Source organism: Bactrocera latifrons, unplaced genomic scaffold, assembly GCF_001853355.1.
Source record: "Bactrocera latifrons isolate USDA-ARS-PBARC rearing strain unplaced genomic scaffold, ASM185335v1 scaffold_538, whole genome shotgun sequence".
In the NCBI taxonomy this organism is placed as follows: domain Eukaryota; kingdom Metazoa; phylum Arthropoda; class Insecta; order Diptera; family Tephritidae; genus Bactrocera; species Bactrocera latifrons.
In genome coordinates, this window is record NW_017537199.1 from 81,105 (window position 1) to 103,265 (window position 22,161).

At 34.2% G+C, this 22,161-nt stretch overlaps 1 protein-coding gene and 1 long non-coding RNA gene across 7 annotated transcripts in view; one reads left to right on the forward strand and one right to left on the reverse strand.

Moving 5' to 3' along the window:
- Positions 1–22,161, forward strand: part of LOC108974183 — a 29,925-nt gene that overhangs the window by 1,708 nt on the left and 6,056 nt on the right. The gene's annotated exons all lie outside the window — the stretch shown is intronic.
- LOC108974179 (transforming acidic coiled-coil-containing protein 2) overlaps positions 720–22,161 on the reverse strand; it is a 32,074-nt gene continuing 10,632 nt past the window's right edge. For 2 of the 6 annotated variants that reach the window (XM_018941878.1, XM_018941879.1), the window contains exons 2-12: positions 15,228–15,459; positions 15,101–15,169; positions 13,665–13,757; positions 11,357–13,591; positions 5,116–5,519; positions 4,970–5,049; positions 3,913–3,981; positions 3,587–3,691; positions 3,274–3,435; positions 3,050–3,199; positions 720–2,973 (exon numbers count right to left, since the gene is read on the reverse strand). In XM_018941878.1, coding sequence (XP_018797423.1) covers positions 2,790–2,973; positions 3,050–3,199; positions 3,274–3,435; positions 3,587–3,691; positions 3,913–3,981; positions 4,970–5,049; positions 5,116–5,519; positions 11,357–13,591; positions 13,665–13,757; positions 15,101–15,169; positions 15,228–15,459 — 3,783 coding nt within the window. In that variant the 3' untranslated portion in view covers positions 720–2,789. Of the gene's footprint in view, positions 2,974–3,049; positions 3,200–3,273; positions 3,436–3,586; positions 3,692–3,912; positions 3,982–4,969; positions 5,050–5,115; positions 5,520–11,356; positions 13,592–13,664; positions 13,758–15,100; positions 15,170–15,227; positions 15,460–15,842; positions 15,945–19,667; positions 20,600–22,161 lie in introns of those variants that run through there. The other 4 variants (XM_018941877.1, XM_018941876.1, XM_018941875.1 and 1 more) reach the window with 4 other exon arrangements.

The window sequence follows — 22,161 nt, forward strand, 5'->3', positions numbered from 1 at the left end:
ACGAGATATTGGGGTATATTTTCTACTTTTTCCATTTCATAATTTTGGCCATCTTCTTTAAATTTCTGAACGGTACAAGACCTCAAACGCATGTCGGTTTTGCCAACCTCATTGGCAATAAATTTATGGGCAATTAATATTGCCTCTGCATATGAATCGTTATGCTTGATGATGTAACTATACAGTGGGACTACATGAGAAGTGTATGCGTGCGTTATGCGTTTGCTTCACTTGGTAATTTATGCAAGCATTTAAAGCAAACATACATATGTACATATGTCCTTTCCCATAGGCAGACGAATAGAAAATTAAGGAATTCAAATAAGGGGGCGGTTTTACCTATTTGCCATTTATCACAAGCACGTTACCACGGTAATACAAAATTAAAATAAACTCACAAATCGAAGGCTTTCAAAAGTTTAAATTTGCCAACGATTGTACTAACAGTTGTTCGAAAGTAAAAGATACTAAATCTGCGATTGTATATAAGTATTTATTAATGTTTAATTTTTTTATAATATCATCCACAATTAAATCAACTTTTCTTTTAACTTATTTATGTCTCTCTTAGGTCAACTACAATGTGCAATTCAGTTATAGGCATATTGTATTACTTTCATTATTATTAATACTTAAATACAATTCATTTCCACTTAAATATTCAATTCACCACCTATTCCCCACGATTTTATAGCGCATAGATTCAACAAAACTGCAAATGCGATAGAAAACTCACACACATACACATATGTACTATATGTACAGTGCATATGTTTAATAAAGCAATCCAAAATCTTCGACTTAAATTATTACAAAATCTTACATAGCGTTTCATTTTGCATTGGTTCATTCACATTTATGTTAGGTTATAATGTAATTATGTATTTATGTTTTTAGTTTAGTATCTTAAAAAAATATTTCATTTCACTTGCAGTAATTTCGGGCAAGCCTTTCCATTAAGGAAAATTATATACGTAGAGATGTTTATATTTATAGGCCAATAGATACAATGTAAATATACATATCTATTACAGTGTTGTGTTATGAAGATTTAAGACGTTTACGATACGGGCACATTTCAGTTCCACATTCTCGCAAAAAAATTAAGTCGACAAAGCCAAAAGTTTATGTAAATGAGACTTTTGACTTTAGTGTGTGCGTGTGTGCTAGTTTCTAAGTACTTAAGTACATCTGCATTTGAGAAGTGTATTTGTTTAGATAATTTTATAAAATTTTATACTTTTTCTTATGTGTTGTTGTAAACTATTTTGGAAGATATTTTTTGAGATTCATCTATTTTTCATCTTGTGAATGTATGTATGCACGCTGGATGTTTTAGTATTTTGTTAAAAAATATAGTTAAAATTAATAATTATGAGTTGCAAGTGGGAAACATGCCACAAATAATAATAAACTAAATAAATAATAATAAATTAAATAAATATTAATAAAATAATGCAAATAATTTTATATTAGAATAACAATAACGAGTACAAGTCGTTAGAAATTTCAACGTTTTACTTTTCAATTTGAAAAGTGAGAACTTGAATCTGGACGCCTCGTTCCATGCAGACAAATATAAGGTGTTTAATATGTGTTTATACATAAAATACTGAAAAATTAGAAGAAAACTATATTAACTAATAAGTTTATATAGATATTCGCTATGTTCGCTGCTATCATACTACTTCCATTTTTCTTAGATAAAATTGAGAGTGAAATATTCGGAACTTCATAATCAACATAATTACACAGCGAGTTAATACCTATTGATTTCAAGACTTGTCGCATATGGAGCAGAAGATGCTTGAAAAATGCAGCACTCAACTAAACTAACGGTTTTTACTAGTTTACCGTTGTGGGATTATAGTTAAAATATGTATTTCATAGGCGGCGCCTTAAATAAAGTCCATGTAACAATAATTTTCAGTATAAAACAGCAGAATAAAATTCGATTTAATATTTCCAATGTTAGCTATGTATTTTAGGCTCGGCAGTTTGAGGGAAAACTAAACATTAATAAATTAATACAATTTAATACAAATTAATTCTAAACATTTTGATTTTTTATAAAAAAATTAAAATTTAAAGAGATTGTACAGTTAGTTTTCTTTGAAGTGAAATTCATATCAGTATATTCACAGCATAACTATGCAAATTATTAAAGAGAATCTACAATTAAAGTACATAACACACAGTAAGTTATGATAGTATATATTTTGTTTGCCTCTTTCCATGTATGTACATATGTTTCGAGGTAATAATATTCGTGTTTAAATGTTTGTTTATGTGTGTTTATTGATTTCCACGAACTAACTTGTGGATTTGTTAACTCATTTGCCTACATATTTTTACATAAAAAATTACTTAACAATTATTACTTATATGCGGCAAAGAAGTGCAATACAAATCATTGTGAATGTCAATGGAAAATTAAAAAAGGAGAATTAAATTATAAAAAATTCTTAAATTAATCACACAACTGTTTGTGAATGACTGCGAACTGAATGAATGCATTTCTTAAGCGCATCTGGCATTTGAGCGTCACACACGCACGTACGTACGTGGGCATACGAACACTGTACTATGCCGCCATTGCTTGCTAACCAGGCAACTAAATAATTATTAATAACGAGTAATTGTAATGCAATGTAATGCTACGCTATTTAGGCTTAGCTCATACATAACAAGTACAAAACACACATACATCTATTGAGAGTATATGCAAATCGGTCAAACATTTGATATACATAGGTCGCTGCATTGCCGACGTTGACCGCTGAAATCACTTAACTTCCCTGGCCATTAATTAGTTCATCACATATTTTAACCAGCTCCGCATTTTCTCTGGACTTTTGCTGTAATTGCTCATTGATAGAGGCACGTGAGATTTCCTCCTTTTTGAGTAGTGCTTTCAGTTTTGTTGTCTCGATACTGTGCTCTTTATTAAGCGATTCGAGCTTTTTGTTGGCGCTGTGTGACAAGTAATGCAAAAGATATTATTATTGACGCACTAAAATGGGTTCTTATTCGCAAAGGCTTAACTCACATTTCCAACTGTTGCATCGCATGATTCTTCATTTTTTCATATCGCTGCTCTTGAAGTCGCAAATTCTCCAGTATTTGCCGCTTCTCTACCACTAAAGCCTCTTCGTCTGCCTTCAGCTGCAGCGTCATTTCCTTACTTTTGCCATATTTGCTGTTTAGTTGATTGAAAAAGAAAGATGCAGATATTTGAGTAAAAATATCACAAATAAAGCCAGTCTTTCTTACACATGCAGATCAGCAAATGTCGTTTCGAGTGACGTGAGATGTTGATAATTCGAGTCGCGATCCGCCTTGACCTCCGCCAACTGTTTCTCGTAGCTTTGTAATAATTGCTCTTTTTCAGCGATTAGCTCAGCAATTGCTTTTTCGTACGCTTCAATGACCCCGCTGCGCCGCAGAGTTGTCGGATTCAGATTTATTTTTGTACATGTACAAAAGAACATATTCAAGAAGTGAAATATTTGTACGCATTAGCAAAGAGGCAAATATAATTAATTAAAATACATAATGTGTGGGCGGTTGCATATTAGGCACTTACGTCATTTTTGTTATTGTTTTGTCTTTTTCCGTTATCCGTTTGATTAATGCCTCCTCACGCTGTTCAGCTTCTTTCAATTTCTTTTCGATATCTTCTGTTTTGAGTCTAAAAAAGGCAATGAATAAATAAATTATTAGTGAAGCAAAAATTGTATGGAAAATACAAAAGCTTGCAGCCAAATTAAAACGACATCTTGCAGATATGCCAAATATAGTGAAAAATAGCTTAATATTTTATTTTTCAGCGCTCCACCAACAGTGTTTAGCATTAGCGCCACTGATAAATTTATCTTTGAATTTGATTTTTATTAAAGGGCAATGACTTACACTTCGTTTTTAATTTTCTTCTCGAGTTCATCCATTTTGTAGTTAATTTGTTTTTCATCGGGTTGTGAGCTAGTAGCGGTAAGAAAAAGTAAAATTAGTTCGAATCTTATATGAAAAATAAATAGAATCGACTATAGTGAAAAAGAAAACATTAGGATATAGCGCGGGGCCAACAATTGTTTTTAAAAAAGATATAATTCTTCAACTAGAGTCAACTAGGATAAATAAACCGTCATACTTAAACGTAAATAAAAAAGTAAAAGGTTTTATCTGTCAAATAATCAAATATAAAACGTAAATTTTTTGACAAGAGAGCAGAGCTTAAACATAAAGCAGCGAATACGGCGAATATTCGCTCGTTCCCACGACAGTCAAGTGTAAGTAATCGGAACGGAAGCCGACTTTTATCCCGCCAAGAACTTTCAACTCGACACCATTCTTCGAAATTACTTCACTTTTTACCGCTACAACAATAACAATAACAAGTAAGGAAGAGCTAACTTCGGGTATAATCGAACATTTTATACTTTTGCAACTAGCAAGGATTAAAGCCGGGGAAGTACCTTCAAGTACATAAGGCTTGTTAGTTAAATGAGGTCTAGGGCGAGTTTTCATCCAATTTTACTTATTCTAAGCTCAAATGTGCACCGTTATAAGAAAAACACTCTCTCCCGTTTTTATTTAGATCACTCACATATTGACCGATATATGCGGTATAGAGCCATCCGGAAGTTCGAAAATCTTTATATTAGGTATATCGGGGCTAAGGGAAGTATTGACCCGATTCAAACCATTTATAGAAAAAACTGTTTGCGTTGGTTGCAAACAGTCAGCAGGTTACTTTAATATATTTAATAATACATATAGTGCCCTAAAAAATAATCCTTGCGGCTTAGGTTCAGCCGTTAACTTTTTTTATAATTATATATTAAGCTTCGACCGCGTTTCTAATAAAATCCAATTAATTGTAATTAATCTATGCATATTCTAATAATTTACATATTAGAAACCGGCGCTTAGAGGTATGTCAAATTTTTTTTCTAAAATTTTCACTTACTTTGAATTCTCAAAGGATTTGTTACAATCGTTGTCGATATTCATATCCTTAATCACGTCGACACTCATACTGTCATGCTTCTATGTATTAAAAAAATTATATATTCATTAAATTCTTTCGGTTTGATTTAAATTATCCATATTCACCTTTAAAACAGTTGGTTGTTGATATTGTTGTTGTTGGCGTTGCTGCTTCTCTGCCAAAATCTTAATAAAGTTCTGTTTTGACTTGGTACTCTCCTCTTCGTCAGATTTCCTTTTATTATCGGTCTCAACAACAAACGATTGATTATTGCTAATGGATGATGTGGACGCTGATGATGAGTGCTCGTCCTCTTCGAGTGTAGGACTTAAGTTTGTTAGATTACTTCCTAAAATGTTTTGTAATATTTGTGGTGTTTGCTTTGTTGGTTTCTGTTGTTGCACTTGATTTGCAGGTACTGGCACGCCGAGCAACGGATCGAATTTCAGTAATATTGAACTGCGATCAATTGGCGCGCTATTATTGCCTTTTGTGAGTAGATAATCAAAGTCGGATGGATTCAAAATTACTGATATTTTAAATGGGTTTCACATTAACGATGAACGTGCATGAAAAGTATACAAAGTAAAACAACAGTTTTTGTTAGAAATTATCGATTATATATGTACATTAAGTAGTTAAAAAATTGTTATTTGTGATATATCTTAAAGATAATACTCGTAGAGACTTATGTAAATATCTGTGTCAATCTTTCGCATATTGTTTTTCTTCTCTCTTTGTTTTCGAAGATTTTTTTGTTCAGGATTGAATTGCTGAAAACAAATATTTTGTACGTTACATAATAAAAAAAAAAATGTCAGTAAGTGAACATTTTTAAAACTGACTAATTCACAAGTAAGGAAGGAATAAGTAGGGGTAAAATTTTATACTCTTGCAACTTGGAAGCATTAAACCCAGAGAAGTGCCTACAGATACATAACGCTTGTTAGTTATATGGGATCTAGGGCGAGTTTTATTCATTCTAAGCACAAATATGCACCGTTACAAGTCACCTACGGAAATACGAAAATCTTAATATTAGGTATATGGGGTTACGGGCATTATTCACCAGATTCAACCCATTTGTAGCACACAGACAGGAAAGGAAAGGATTCTCTTTGAATTTCAATTATATATCTCACATATTGACCGACTTTTATTATCATATTGACTTGGGAAATGTGATTTCACCTAAGAGTGGGCGGTGCAACGCCCATCGACCAATTTTGACCCCGACTCATTAAAGGCCTCTCAGGCCTTGCAGGGTGTGCAGGGTTTCCGATTTTATCCATTTTCACACTGTTGGTAGGAGTTCGTATAATATTTGCGATAAGCGAATTTTGTTGTTGTATTTTTGGTGGTTTAGGAGATATGTACATTAAACTGATTAAGGGCGGGCTACGTCTACTTTTTCAAACATTTATTCAACTAATTTTTTTTCGAATGATTTTAGATTAATCTCCAAAGATTAGTGATGGTCACTGCAAGGAGATATGATTGGAACTTGATCAACAAGCAGTCATTACTTTTAATTTTTTAAAATTTCTGTCAAGTCGAAACCGTATTTACTGATTCTTTGGTTTCACTTTTATTCATTAAAAAAGTTTATTGGCAAACCAAAATTATTTAAAATTGACTTTTTCTCATGTCTCTGACTACACCTAATCGCTTAAGTAAAACTAAAGTAAAGAAATTAAGTTTTTCTTTAATTTACATATTCACTTAATAGGAGGAGTTGCAACAACATAATTGAAAAATGCTAAACTATTTGTGGAAAATATATTTAAACATTTATATATAATAACGACGTTGTAATCATAAAAACTGTTATATTATATTATAGCAGTAAGCTGCGTTTACAAAAACAGTTAAGAGTATGTATTTTTTTTTTTGATTTTTAATAAATTACACTTGAACTTCCATAACTCTGAAGTTGTCATAACCCGAACTCTTGAATTGGCAATAAAAATCAAATTTCCTTCCGTAAATCTTAAAAGTTCGGGGAGTTTGGGGAAACCCCACTGTATTAACAATAATTATTAAAAAGAAATGTCTCTAAATTAACAATGTCTCCAATAAAATTAGTAAACAATCTATTTAAACGCTGGTATCCATCTTGATATTGTGTTTCACCACACCGCGCCACTTATTTTGTATAATAAAAATATTAAGCCTTCGCATGCCTATGCAAAATCAATACAACTAACACTGTGGAAATTGCTTTATTTTCCATTTGCACAAAGAAAGAAAAAATAAAAAAAAACTGTAAAATATAACTAGTTGTTTGTCGCCAACGCTGATAGAGATTGATTGCTCGTGGGCGTATCAATATGACAATAAAAACGATACAACCGAAAAGCCATGCTTGAACATAAATAGTAGAACAATATATTATACACACATCCTACTAAGAGCAGAGGAAGTAAAAATACGAATCGAAACAAATTTAATTGTAAACAAACATTTAAACTCGATAAAAAGCGGCTTAAAGAACAAAGTAGTTGTTATACGTTGCAAAATAATATATTTTATTTTAATTTAGTTTTTGCTAACTAATTAAATTGCAGCAGAAAAAAATATATGTATATCAATAACGCTTGCGAAAATAAACAAATAATTATGAGAGGCAACTAGACAAGCAATCAAATAACACCAAATATATGAGACTTAGAAAACGAGTCAAGTCCATACGAACAATGACTAAGAGAATGAGAACTTGGAACACATGAGCGAATATAAAAGTAAGCAAGTCAAAGGCGAACAAGAAGACAGGCAAAGAAATGTATATAGAAATTCGTTTGGACAATGAGTATGATCACCAACAGAGTCAAATTGATTTGGCACAAAAAGCGAGAAAAGACGAGTGAAAATAAAATAAAACCAATAATATAGAATGATGCACAGATGAGGAGATACACTTGCAGCGAACACTTTGAATTGGCGTTAACATAAATGAGTAATTATATATGTATGCCCCAACACAAGCACATATATAGCGTGCGGCAATATTATCAATCAAAGATAGCACGTATGACTACTGCAATGTCTAATGATTTCTCGTGGAATCTTAAAGGTTCACAAATTTTGAGCGGAAATGCTCTTTCTATTTGTTTACAATGACGCGCGTTGCGTTAGTTGACCGCATTTTTTTTTCATTTAAGCTGAAAAGTGACTCATTCGAGCGGCTTCTCGCTGCTTTTCCGCCCCACGAGCGCATTTGCCCTTTCATTTACAACACCTTACAACCGGAAAAGCAGCAGCGACAAGGCGGAATAACTTTTGCTTTGCTGTTAACGCGTAATTGTATATCTTTCTTCGTTTTTGATACACCAAATGTCGACCTACTATTATCTACACGATTGTCTCTAGAGGGCAACAACTTTTGATGGAAGTTTATGTTAGTTTATAAATTAACACATCGACTGCAGCGTACTACACACACACACGCACACACATGTCTGTATAATAATTAAGTTTTATTGAGTTATTGAAGGTTGCGGTCATATAGCAGATGAAAAATAAAACAACCCAAATTCCATTTATTTCACTACACCATACACTTAACCACCTTGGGTAGACAGACGAAGACGGAAAAAATCAAAATTCATATACGTCACGCATCTGTTAGATACTTTCAACGATTACATTGCTTGGAGAATTTAGAAAGCCTTCGCAACACTTGCAAACACTATGAGATGTGTTAAAATTTATACTTTTGTATTTGGAAAATTTCGTTTTAATTACTTTTTTAGCTTTTGATAGATTTTCTTCATGGAAAATTCTCAGCACAATCACACACTTCAAATTGAGACCGGAGCAATAATGACAATGTATAAAACAAAAACGCAAACGTCGTAAACGAAACGCAACGCGACGTCGACGACCAAACTTGAGAAACTAAAAGGCAAAATTCTCCACGTAGAAGTTGGTTTCTCCAGCAAAGCAGAAGCAGTCACACGTCCAACGAGTCTACATGCCATTTAGATAAGCGAGAATGTCGTGCATTTTGTAGAGCTGTATAGTTGACTGGAGTTGAGTTGTGGTTAGCTCTTAGCAGAAGAATAGCATTTCCCAAATAGCGATAGTACGTGCATTAAAAGAGAGAGAGAGGATGTAAGAGTGAGAGTGGAAATGTGAATGAGAGTTGGCCACTTGCAAGATGCCAAAGTTGAGCGAGGGAGTGAAGGGCCAACATGTTGGTGTGGTCAATCCATGGTGTTTGTTTGGCATATACAGTAATTATCTTGAAATGGACAGCCCCTCATATATTCAAAGAGCATTAATAGCACAAGAGAATAGAATGGAGCACATTTATTCTAATACTCTCTGTTTTGTGCTCTCTCAATCGCTGACTTTTTGACTGCGATTGTATTGCTGGAGACTGGTTTTGTCATATGGGCTGATTGACAAGTCAGAGTTGCATTTCTAGCAGTATTGAGTTTATATGAAAACTTTTAAATGGGATATTAACAACTGATATAAATATGTATGATTTGTAAATAAAAAATACCAATTTTAAAAAATATAGGAATAGGTAAAAATTAGACAAGCTAATTAAACATATGAAGAAACAATTACGCAATATTTTTAATTAGTTTTACTTTGAATTTGCTAAAATTGCTGCCTGTCTTTACTTCACTGCCGAATAAATGTACACTTCTTTAATCCTCAAAGGGATAGTAATATACAAAATTCTTGAATAATTCAATTCGATTCAAATGGTAAATTGGTAATAACTTATATTTAGAACATATACAACTTAATGAAAAATTATGTATATGAAACAAAAATTTGTTCATTAACACTAAAATGCCAAGGGTTTAAAATTAAAACTTAAAATTTTCATTGTTTTTTTTTATCCAAAACATAAACAAATTCAATAGTAAATTGAATCATATCAATGTAAGTATGTATGTATATACATATGTGGTCATACTAAACAAAAGAAATAAAACGTGGAAAGGAATTTTAGCGAATACAACAAAATCTATTGTCATTAGCCTATAGTACTAATGTTGTCATTGACTTTAAATACCACGTATGACGAGCGGAGAACGCTGTGTTAAAGCAGCTGCAATGGCGGCAGTGAGTGGCATGGAAAAAACACCGTTGTATTAACGCATAGTAGAACACCACAAATAAACCGTTGTGAGTTCCAGGGAAGGTATTACAGGTGTGGAAATAGCAAACTCACTGACAGTGTATCGTTTTACGAAGAGTAAAATAAAAGGAAGGAAGGAGGATACAATATATAGTATAGATTGAAAGTAAAGATTATTTCATTTGTATAATTTTTTTTTTAATTTTTTGGCGAAGATTGAACAATTTTTTTATTTTAATATATATGTATGACACTGTATATACACTGTCTCTTATACACATCTAGATGTGTATAAGAGACAGATAGTATAGATTGAAAGTAAAGATTATTTCATTTGTATAATTTTTTTTTTAATTTTTTGGCGAAGATTGAACAATTTTTTTATTTTAATATATATGTATGACACTGTATATACATACATACAACAATACTGATATACTATATTATTTTTTATTTTTTTACTTTCTGTTCTATTTCGCAAAAAAATAAATACCTTTCACCCCACAAACATCTTACGTGTGTGAAGGTATTTATTTGGTCTGGTGTCGTGACAACCGCATGACCGGCCTAATAAATATGTAAATTAGCTGTGGACTTTTCTATTGCTTTCAAGTTCAAACGCTCCTGCCTGTGCGAGCGGAAGGTCAGAACCGCCCTGCAACCAACTACCACAATGAAGAAGGAAAACCCGTGAAAAGAGTGGTAGGTAACTTGACTGTTTTTCTATGTAGCGCATTCGCTCTTCAATTGCAGTCATGGCCTTGATTTGTTTTTATATGGCGATGTGTTGAAATCAAAAGCTGTGTGGCATGCCGCAGTGATCGGTATGCACATATACACACATATACTCGTATAGCAAACAGAAAATACCGGTTGATGTTTATTCTTTGCCATTGCAATTTGAATGTGCTGTAGGAAGGAGTTGCTAAGGTGAAGTGCATATGAGATTGGACGTGGGTTGCTAGCAGAGTAATTTTAAAACACAGTGGTAAAAGCTTGCGAAAAATGTTATATGAAGGGGGAAACAACAATAGTGTTACAATGAAATGTAACACATGTGAACAACAGACCACATTTGAATGAAGAAATGGCGAGTCGACTACAACTATGACGTATAGTAGGTGGTATTGCATATATGTATAGTATGTAAGTGCATGCATAAAGAAATGGCGGATAGTAGTGAGGTTTAAATTTTCCAAAAAATCAGTACATTAGACAGTTAAGTTAGTGTATTAAGTAGGTAAAAGACAACAACGAAAACTCACAATTATTCCCATTCTCAAATTGCTCACTTGCAAATTCTTGCTGATCCACATCAACGTTTAAATTAGAGCCGAAATCACCAAAATTGCTTGTTGAAGATGGCTGCTCTTCCATGGGTGAGGGTGTACAATTGCCAGCGAACACATCCTTCTCATCACTGGCATCGCGTTTGGTTTGCTCTTTGGCGGATAACGCTTCAACGACATCTTCTGTATTTTTGTACGCATGGATAGACGGTCGTTTATGTATGGTAGCTGTTGGTGGTGATGCCGTCGATGATGCTGGCGATGGCGGTAGTGGCACTTTAAAGGCATCATCATCCATAATAAGTTGGGTTTGGTCATTTCGTGCCCGATTTTGTAGTGTCGGTATTGGGGGTGAGGTGTTTGTTGGAATGGTGTTTCCAATACGATTTTGTAAAGGCGGTATTGGTGGCGAACTAGAAACAGTTGTTGTGGGGGACTGCATTGGTGTTCGGGATTGTGTTGTGTTGTTTTGACCAGCATCTGTTGGTAATGTGTCGTCTATGTCCATAGGCACATTTATTCCCTCACTATTTGGTCTCATCGGAAATGTTGGTTCAGAAACAATGTAAGTTCGAGGCCTCTCGGCTGTATCAGAATTATTTTCGCTTGAAATTTTCTTCTCTATTATATCTTCTGAGCCCATAAGATTAAAAGTTCGTCGATTATTGCCCTCATTCTCTGGTTTTTGGGTAGTCATGTCTGTTTCTTGTGTTGATACAGGCATATTAAACGTACGTCGTTTGTCCTCGTCTCTTTCCGATTTTTGTCCAACGATACTTGGTGCTTGCGGTGCTGCAGGCATATTAAAGGTGCGTCGTTTCTCGTGATCGTTCACACATTTTTGTGTCACGCTCTCTATTTCAGGAGAAGGTTTCACTGGAGCCGTTACATTATATGTACGACGTTTATCTGAACTGTCTATTGAAGAAGCACTTGTTAAAGGTGCAACTTCATCCGTTGCTGCATTGCCATTTATTTTTGTTGACGCAACTTCATCATTATTAGGCTCATTTGGACATACCGTAGTGCTGGTAATGCATGCAGCAAGATTTTCCGTTATTGCATGCTGTGTTGGTTTTTCGTCGACTGTCGATGTTTTGCGTGAACCGAATAACTCCAGCTTCGGCTCACTGGCTGTAGATTTTTTACGTTCTGTTTCAATACGCTCAGTGTATTCCGATTTTTCTAAAAATGTCATACTTTTTGGTACGGCTGCAGTGGGCGAGCGTGGAAATTGTTTGAGTGAGTTTCCCTTATGTTTTATAGGGAAACTTGGTGAGGAAGCGGAACTTTTATTGCTTTGCGTTGATGAGTCCATATCCACTGTCAGATTTAGTGCATTTTGTGAACCAGTCCAGGACTTACCGAATTCTTGTTTACCTGGAATTTTATATTTCAATAACTCTTCTTCGATGGGATGTAAACTGGTATTTGCGGAGTGAATTGAAGTTGATGATGTCGTAGCAATTGTTGCTTGGGTAAGATCGACTGTTACTTCCGAAAAAGTTTCAGTACTGCTGATATCTAGCTGATTGTCCTCATAATTGTTCTTTTGCGTTGTTGATGTGGGTATTTCGATACTTTTGTTTAGTGACAACTCAAGTTTTGATTGTGTAATTTCTAACTCGGTCTCGGGCTGAGGCACTGCAGCATCTTTGGGGACAGCTTCGTTTTTAGTACAATTTAGTTGCTTAACCTCCGTCGCTTCGCCATTAGTAACAACACTTTCCGGCTCTGCTGTTTTCGAAGTTGACTCATTATCAACTCCGACATTAGTTGTATGCAACTGGCATGTTTCAACGTTTACATTTTGTTTTAACTCAGTAAAACTCTCATCCACATCCATTGGTTCTTCATCGAAGGTTACATCTAATGAATGTTGGTGCGTTGCTAACAAATCGTCACCACTTATAGCTGAAACCTGTGATTGCAAGTCACCTTGCTCACTCTCATTTTGTTCTGACGTTTTATTTATAGTAACACTTAAAGGATCTGCTTCACCTGTCGTGAGTGTAGCATTTCTTGAGTTAGCAGCACTAAAGTATGATTCGATTTCGGAGTTCTCAAAACTATATTCATCCGCTATAAAACCATAATCGTTAGCAGACGCGATTTGGTAGGACTGACATTCCGTGAAGGTTTCATTGTCCGATGAGGCAGCGGTGTCCGGTTCAAGTTGTACCATCAGGTACTGAGCCGAATTTGAGTTACCTAAAAGCATTTAAATGATAAAAATAGAAAAGATTGAAGATAATGTTGAGATTGTTTTTATCTTATGACTTACCTTTTCCAAGAGTGCCGTCATGTTTTTCATGCTCACTTATGGCTGCTGTTAATGTTGGTATAAGACCGTCTTCAAAAGTTAGTTTTGCGCGATCTAAAATGTATAAAATAAGTTAAACATTATAAGTAATTCATTCCTTCATCATGTATAATGAATTGCATTTGCTACACGATGAGGGATTACCTGAGTATCACCACTTCTCAACTTGAAAATAAATACTTGAAAAGTACAAACAGAATTAATTGAAAGTACTCAGTACTATAAAAATACTTAAAGAGCCCAAATAAAAAGTAATGGATTTTATTTAGGTAAATTAATAGTGTTAGCACATTCGTCATGCACTTCCCAAAATTTTACGAAAAACATTGCTTTATAGCCAACATGTTTATAATCTAGAAAAGTGTTATGTAATTTAAAAAATATATATACTTAACGCTCCCTCAGAATAATAGTTTCGACTTTAGCCGTTTCTACATAATCGGAAAATACTCGATTATATAATCGATTCAAACCGATCAAAGCAGAATGCCCCAAATTATTTCAAAAGCAATGTCACAGAAGAACCGGAACTGTTCTAATAAATAGCTTCATCAACATAATAGTGCCCTAAGAGTTTAACAAAAAGGATGGCATTTTTACGGGGGGAGCCTGATTTAGAAGCTTCAAAAAATCTTTTTTTTTTTTGCTTAAATCTCTTTAAAAATAATCAAAGAATATGTCCCCCAAGTTTTTAAAGGAATTTAAAATATTTTGGAAGCTAGAAGGAAAATAGTAACCGATTGTCTAGCAGTTATAGCGAAAACCTTGACGATTTTTCTTAATTGGCGGGCAGGATAGGAAAAACTAAACGTGCATGGAATTGGGCCAAAGTTTATTATCTTTGGCATTCAATTATATTCTATTTAAACTAAAAAAAAAACTAAGAAAAGTCAGGTTTGAACATATTTTTAAACAAAATTAAATACATTTTTTTTAAATTTTTTTTTGTCAAAAACCATTTTTTTTTAAATTTTTAAAAAATTTATAAAATTTTACACTTTGTTTTGGAATTTATTTAGTTTAACTAGAAGATAAATTATTAAAAAATATGAATCTTTTCGAATTTTTTGTTTCAGATAGAAATTGCGACCTGCATCCTGCCCGCCGTCCGACAAATGCACATGCGTGATGCATTGGGCAATTGCTTCCCAAAGGCAGAATATCAAAGATTTCGTATTCAAGAAATTTGTGAATGATGTTTAAATATATAACTATAAATCCTAGAAATTTTGCTTTAATCACTTAATTCTTTCCCTCCCAAAAAAATCATCAAAAATCGATTTTTTGAAGCCTCTAAATTAGGCTCCCCCTTAAGCAGATTGATGTGGTTTTAAACTGACTGACTTGGTTTTCCCAAGGAGGATAAGTTGTGAAACTTATTTTGTGCTTAAGCTTACCTTCCGCATTCAGATTAAGCGCTGTGAGCATTTCTGGTGTTTTTGTTTCAATCAAATCGCTGGCTGTCTCTGCAAAAAAATTCGAATAATAAAAAAGTAAATCAAAATTTAGTTTAATATTGCATACCGCATTTAATATCTATATTAGCACCCGTTTTAAGCGATACTGGAGTGGATCCATCGAAAGACCCTGCTTTCGGCTCAGTTTCGGTGACTGTAAAAGATGTTGTAGAAACGCTATCAGCCACAGGTGCCATAGCAGTTGATTTTAGTAGCGACGACGACGAAGACAATGACTCTGTGGATTGTGTTGAGGGCGTGGCTTTGAGATTTGCGTTTTGCGAGCAAACTGCGTTATACTGCAATGAAATAAAACACGAGTAAATAATGAAATCAAGCCAAAATAAAAATTAAAACTTTTCCAATGTCAAGAGCTAGTTAATGTGTGAAGTTCACGTGTGTGCGACCGTGAAGAAATTTCGTAAATGAACTACACAACAAAGCCACCAAGTGCAGCAGGAGTGTTGCATCCTTCTCGATTTTTTACATGCTTTTGACAGTGAAATTTATAAATATGATATTGTGTGCGAATTTAGGTGCGCGCATTGCAGACATGAAAAGAAAAATCAAAACACAAACAGGCTAAGACAGGTGCAGCGAAACTTGCTAGTTTAGAAATTTTCAAAATAAACTTATGGCGCTGCAGCCACCAAGCAATTGTTACAACAACAACAACACTCACCCATGTGTCTATGACATAGAGTGGTCGTGTCGCTACTGATAGTTTTGAATATAAAATAAAACGCAATTTGTGTTGCCTATTTCGCAAATGAATACGTTTTATTTGGTTTTTATGTAAATTTAAAATCTGCATTTCGTGTGATTTTCGCAGGCAACCCGCCAACTGGCAACACAATTCAGTTCACTGAGGCTAGACCGGGCACCACCGCCGGTAACATCTTCTTTGTACCGGCACTCATGGTTATACGCTTTAGACGACCAGCCTTGCCTTTCTGTAGCAAAATGCAATTAATTTGAGATAATGTGTGTATGTATGTATATGTATACATATACATATGTATGTATGCATATATTATGTAGTAAATTGGCGGTGGCGTCTGACTGTTATGGCGGCCTATTTGCAAAACGATATATTTAAGTGTATGTGCATAGACTGCATTTTTTTGGCTTTGCTCACACTAAGTCAAATGTGTACCTAGTTCCCTCTATTTTGTATTAACCTATTGTTTTCCTTGGCGCATTTTAACAGCACCACCTTTGTTATACCCCGAACAAGACATATCCAATTTGAAATGAAGTTTGTAACACTCTGATGAAAACGTCGGATATCCTTTAAAATATCAGCTCTACGAGTTGAGTCGATTTAGCCATATTCATATGTATGTATACTATATACTCAAGCCAGTCCTTCAGATATTGATTTGAAATTTGGCTAACGTCCTTTTCGCTCCTAAAAGCTGCTCATTTGTCGGAATTACCGATATCAGATACCTATAGCATACAGCTGCCACACAAACTGAACGATCAAAATCAAGCCCTTGTGTGGAAAAGTTTTTTATTTTATGATGTATTTTCTTTAATTCTTGTTCAAAACAACGCTAAAACGTTACAACAAATCGGACCACCATAGCATATACATACATACATAGCTGATATACAAACTTGTCCTTGTTTTGAAAACTTTTATATCTGAAGCGCCATAGGTTTATGTGAGGCAACGCCATAATCTCCGAACAAGTTACTCAGATCGGTTAGTAGTCCGCATATAGCAGCTTTACAAACTGAACAATCATAATCAAGTTATTGTATGGAAACTTGTTTATTCGTGAAAGGTGTTCTAGCGGCGGTGCAATCGAAGTGAACGTTCTCTTTTGTTTTTTACTTTTTTGGGGGGAAAATGTACTCGAAATTCAATTAGCAAAAGCAATGCAAGGTTAAAGTCACACAAAGCATTTTACGTGCTCGTATTGTGAGTGGATATTTACAGTCGTGTGTAAAATAGGGAAAGTATAAGACATCACATAATTTGTATATTATAAGACTCGCTATTTATTGTATTATTGAAAAAACTATCCCAATTCAAAATGCGAATTTAAAATAAAACAAACTCGAATTACGCACAACAAATTTATATTGAAAACATTTGATATTACTCATATATGTATGTATGTCGATATGTATTTTATATATACTTGTATATTCGACTGTAAACCATATGCATACACAGTCAGCATCAAAAGCAACTACACTTGTTTATTACATTGCTTGTTTTATTAAGTTTTTGTGATATAATACATCACATTATAGATTTTTTTTAAATGGTATTTAATACTCTTCAAGTTTATGGGGAAAAAAACAATAATAAACAAAAACAATAATAGCTATGAACAGAAATTCTAAAATACTTCATACCTTTGGCGTCAAAAGAAAGTGTACATAACAACAATAAGTGATGGAAATATATACTTTGTGGGCTTTCCATTTGTGCAATTATTACTTATTACCAGTGCCTCGCGTTATATAAAAGGTATCGGGCTACGTTGCATGAAGTTAGAAATATACGTTTTCGTACTAAAGAACTTTTCCCATAAATACTAGGTTAATGCCACAAAACCTCATGGACCAAGTTTATATCAGCGAATTGCCGCTGAATCGCAACAAAACTTGCTCACTTACGACAATTTCAAGCGAAAGGGGTTGTCGTCAAATCGAGGTGAACCGGCGCAAACTGTAGTCAATTGGCACGGACTGTCTCAAGAGAGCAATTGCCAATAGGGACGAGAAATTTTAATGAAAGTGACATTATGAAATCATCTTCAAAGGGGCAGCAAGTTATCGAACAAAACTATTCATATACTATACCCAAATCGTAGCATTATAACTATCCTGAATAAAACCTTCCATATAATTCAAAAATAATGTATTTTTTAATTTTTATTGATTTATTATTTTATTTTATTGATCCTTTTGTTTTTAGTGGGTTCTAGGTCTATTGTCGTTTCACTATTTTTTTTTATTAACTCTGCTAGTATTATGAACACTATAATATAGTTTATACACTAGTTTCTGTGACCATAACTAACCCACACTACAAAATAACGACGCGGCATAAAAGGCCACAAAGATAATTATTGAACGACTATGAAATGGGTGTGTATTCGAATCGCTTTGGTTTAGTTTAGTTATATGCAAATGCAAATACTACTCATCAGTATCAGTAAGTATAAACAATTACATGTCATTAATTAATTACATTTTTGCAAATTAACCAAATTAACCCTCTGATAGCTTAATTAGTTTAAAATAGATAAAATCACACACAGACAGAAGTTGGTCATAAACCAGAAAACAATAGTCTTTGGTGCAGAATTTTGCATTACAATAATATACGGTTAATTAAAGTCCTTTTCTTAACATATTTCAATTTAAAACTGCATTTAAGAAAAAGTGGGCACAATATATCCCGTAAAGTTTTCAAATGTAGATTCGACCCCATATACTATGAAAAAAAAAAATTGTTTTTTAATAAAACGTGGAAACAAAAAGGAGCAAATAAATCAAAATTGGTTTACATTAAATTATGTTAGATTTAAAGCAAACTGTTTGCAGAATTTTTGGTTTTTAATGCATTGTGTAACGGTGGAGGAGCAAGTGCTCTGGATTTTACACCACAGAGTCACAGAATAGAATACAGATAGCATCTCAGGCGCTCTTGCGTTCCTCCTCTTCTTCGCAGATAAGTTGGTTTTGGAGCCCGCAACTTCTGCAAAAATCGCTCTTACTGCCGTCCATAAGTAAAAGCCGCAGCGATTAATTATTGTCACAAATTCATCATGTCCATAATTTTTGTATGGCGCTTATCTAAAAAAAAGTGCGCGGCGGCAGCGCTGCAAAATTTGATTTTGACAGAGTGCTAAGAAGTGAAGATAGCAGCAGATAACCGAAATATTGTAATTTTTCTGAAAAACTTCTTGACGCGTGATATTTAATGCTTGTACAAATGGATGTGAGTATTATTAATAAATTAATTCGTTCTGCATTTCATTTATTTTGCATACATTTTATAATTTAAGTGAGAATTTGACCTAAATTTGTCGCTTTATTTAGGGTTGTCACGTCGACGCGTTTGTAAAGTTTTGAAGTCCTCTATTTAGCTATAATGATAGTACACATTTCAAAACATTTGGGTAGAGTAGTAGTAGATTTGGGAAAATGTACGCGTTTAAAACGAAAATTCAGTAAGTTTACAATAATACAAATTTAGATATAGAATTGTTTCCAGAATAATACATTTAAGAACGCCCATAAATAGGAACATATGCTACAGGCTTGCAACTGACGTCTTTTTTATGCGCTGAAAACATTGAATGTGCTTACACCTCTCATTGATAACTGTGATCTTTCACTTGAAAGCTTCCAACAGTGACACACTAACCTCGATCACAACAAATGAACAGATTAAATAGATTAAGTTGTAATTAACAACTAATTAGAACGCACGAATGCATATGGCATGAATGCTGTAGTTTCGCGCAATATCACATACCTCAGTCGCCAATGGCTGCGTCAAAGCAGTTGGAGATAATGATAATGGTCGATTCGGCAAATGATGTTGACTTAGTGCACCGGCGGTATGTACAAGTAGATCATCTTGTTTGCTTAAATTGTTATTGATTTCTATGAGCAACTCCTCGATTGTGTTGCCAACGTTGTTGGACGGAGGATTCATGTTGCCACCTGCGCTGACATTGCTACTGGTGCTTGTTTGTAAAGAATGTGACTGTGCTTGTGTAGGCGATTGACTGATTGGTAGAGAGGCACGTGTTGTTGCTGCCACAGTAATGGGGCGAAATTCGTCTTGTCGATTCATTGCTTCGATTATATTGGATGTCACCATCAGCGAACTGACTAAATGTTGTTGTAGTGGATCCGGCGTGGTGGCTCGATCAAAGGTCAATAATGGTGAGTGTGATGGTGACGGCGTTTGTTTCGGTGAGATAGGACGTGAATTACTTGTATCTTGTCTTGGCTCGTTGGACGCTGGTGGTAGGGAATCGCTGCGTACCAAACTTATTGGTCGTTTTATAAGATTTGAAATGAACTCCATTGTATATGGTTGCGAATTTTATAGTAGAAGCGCTTGAGTTTTATTTCGGTAGCTTGTGACAACTTAAAAGTTTGCTGAATGCGTTTTTCTCGGGTTTATGCCTTTGGTTTTGCTATATTTGCGTATTTGAATTTAATTATTTGTTTTGTTTTGTGAAAATCATTTAGCACGCACGATTGATTTACGCTATTTACGTTAACGCCTATAGTGCGTGGCGTCACGCCCTCCTATACCGCCGAAATTGCTCGCCGATATTTTCTTTTTCACAACAAAAAAGGTTAGAGAATCACGTAATTAAAAAATATTGTGCGATCCGGGGATCACTGCTACATGCACCATTAACTTTGTAAAAATTTTTGTCGCGATCGTCGGCACCACTTTTACTTTTTTAAAACAATTTCAAATTATTTTATTTTCATATAATTATTTATTTTTTTTTTTTTCAGTTCTTTACTTCAAACGGAAATATAAATTTTTGAAAATTATGGTGTTGCTTCTTGTCTGTGAGTTCAACGAAAATATTCAGAGTATTTTTATATGATCGAGCATATACTTTTGTATGGTATGTACATATGTATGTGTGTAGTTTGGACTCGAGTAAACACAATTATATGCGACGGTCTGAACAGCGCAACCACAATTGAACGTAAGCAGACAAATGAACTATTCGAGAGATGTTCGAGGAGGCTGTTCCTGTGGCGCGCAAGTGCGGGCGTTCGCCAGCTGCTCAGTCTGAGTTATTAATTGCGCCGTTGTCGTGCGATAATTACGATCAACAAGCACCTTTCACTGTAGTTGTGTATATGTTGGTATAAAAGTTCAAAATCGAATTGAAATTTTCCACGATTTTCTTTATTTCTTTAATTTGTGCCGCTCTTGATTGATCTCTTGCTCATTTCAGTTTTCTTTCTCGCAATAACTACACTCGTCTAATGTTTATGTACAATCACATCGCGCCGTTGATCGGCAACCAGATCAGTGAGACTAATTTATTGTGGATGCCGCGATTGTGTTTCCACCGTTGATGGTTGCCGTTAAATTTTATTATCAGCACGGCTTCGTGACTTCATTAATTCATTTTCATTCGCAAATTCGGCGTTACAAAGGGGTTGGTCTAATGTCCGAAAATTGACTAGTTAATTAATTTTCGAATGCACAGTTCAACAAATTGAAGATTGTAAATAAAATAGATGCTTATTAATTTTTCTTTTATTAAAAGAATAAGTAAATTTTAATTGAACTATGGATTCGTATAAGAAATCTTATTTTAACCTAGGAAGAAAGGTTGCAGCAATAATAGAAGAATGCTGGTACAAGTATGTTATTTTTTTTTGGAACGTGACTCCTCAATATTTCTCGGCTCATTCCAAACTAAACTATTAAAATCATGCCCTTGCATGAGATATCGTCACGAAATTTCAGATGGGTTATTGCTCAACACAATGTTGCATTCTAAAAATAAATTGTTCAGATTGGAATAATAGGATTATATAGCTGCCATACCAAAGGAATCAAGTGCTAGTATGGAAAACTTCTTCAGTCAACAAGATGTCTTTAAAAAATGTGTCTTGGTTTATTATCTTGGTGGAAAACTTCTTCAGTCGACAAGATGTCTTTAAAAAATGTGTCTTGGTTTATTATCTTCATCAATAGTGCATTATCCGAAGAAACATGTGCAAGTCGGATTACTATAGTATATAGCTAGCATACAAACTTATCAATCGGAATCAAGCGCTTCTTTGGAAACTTTTTCATTAGAGGAGATATCTTTACGAGTTTTGGCATGGGCTTTTCTCTAATGCAACGGTGCAATTTCTGAATTCTTTTAGGATGAAGTGTATTTAATTGTGAAGGCTTTGATAACTTCGGTACAACCGCGAATAAGCTTTTTATTGTTATTTTTTATTTATTTTATTATTTTGAGAATATTTGT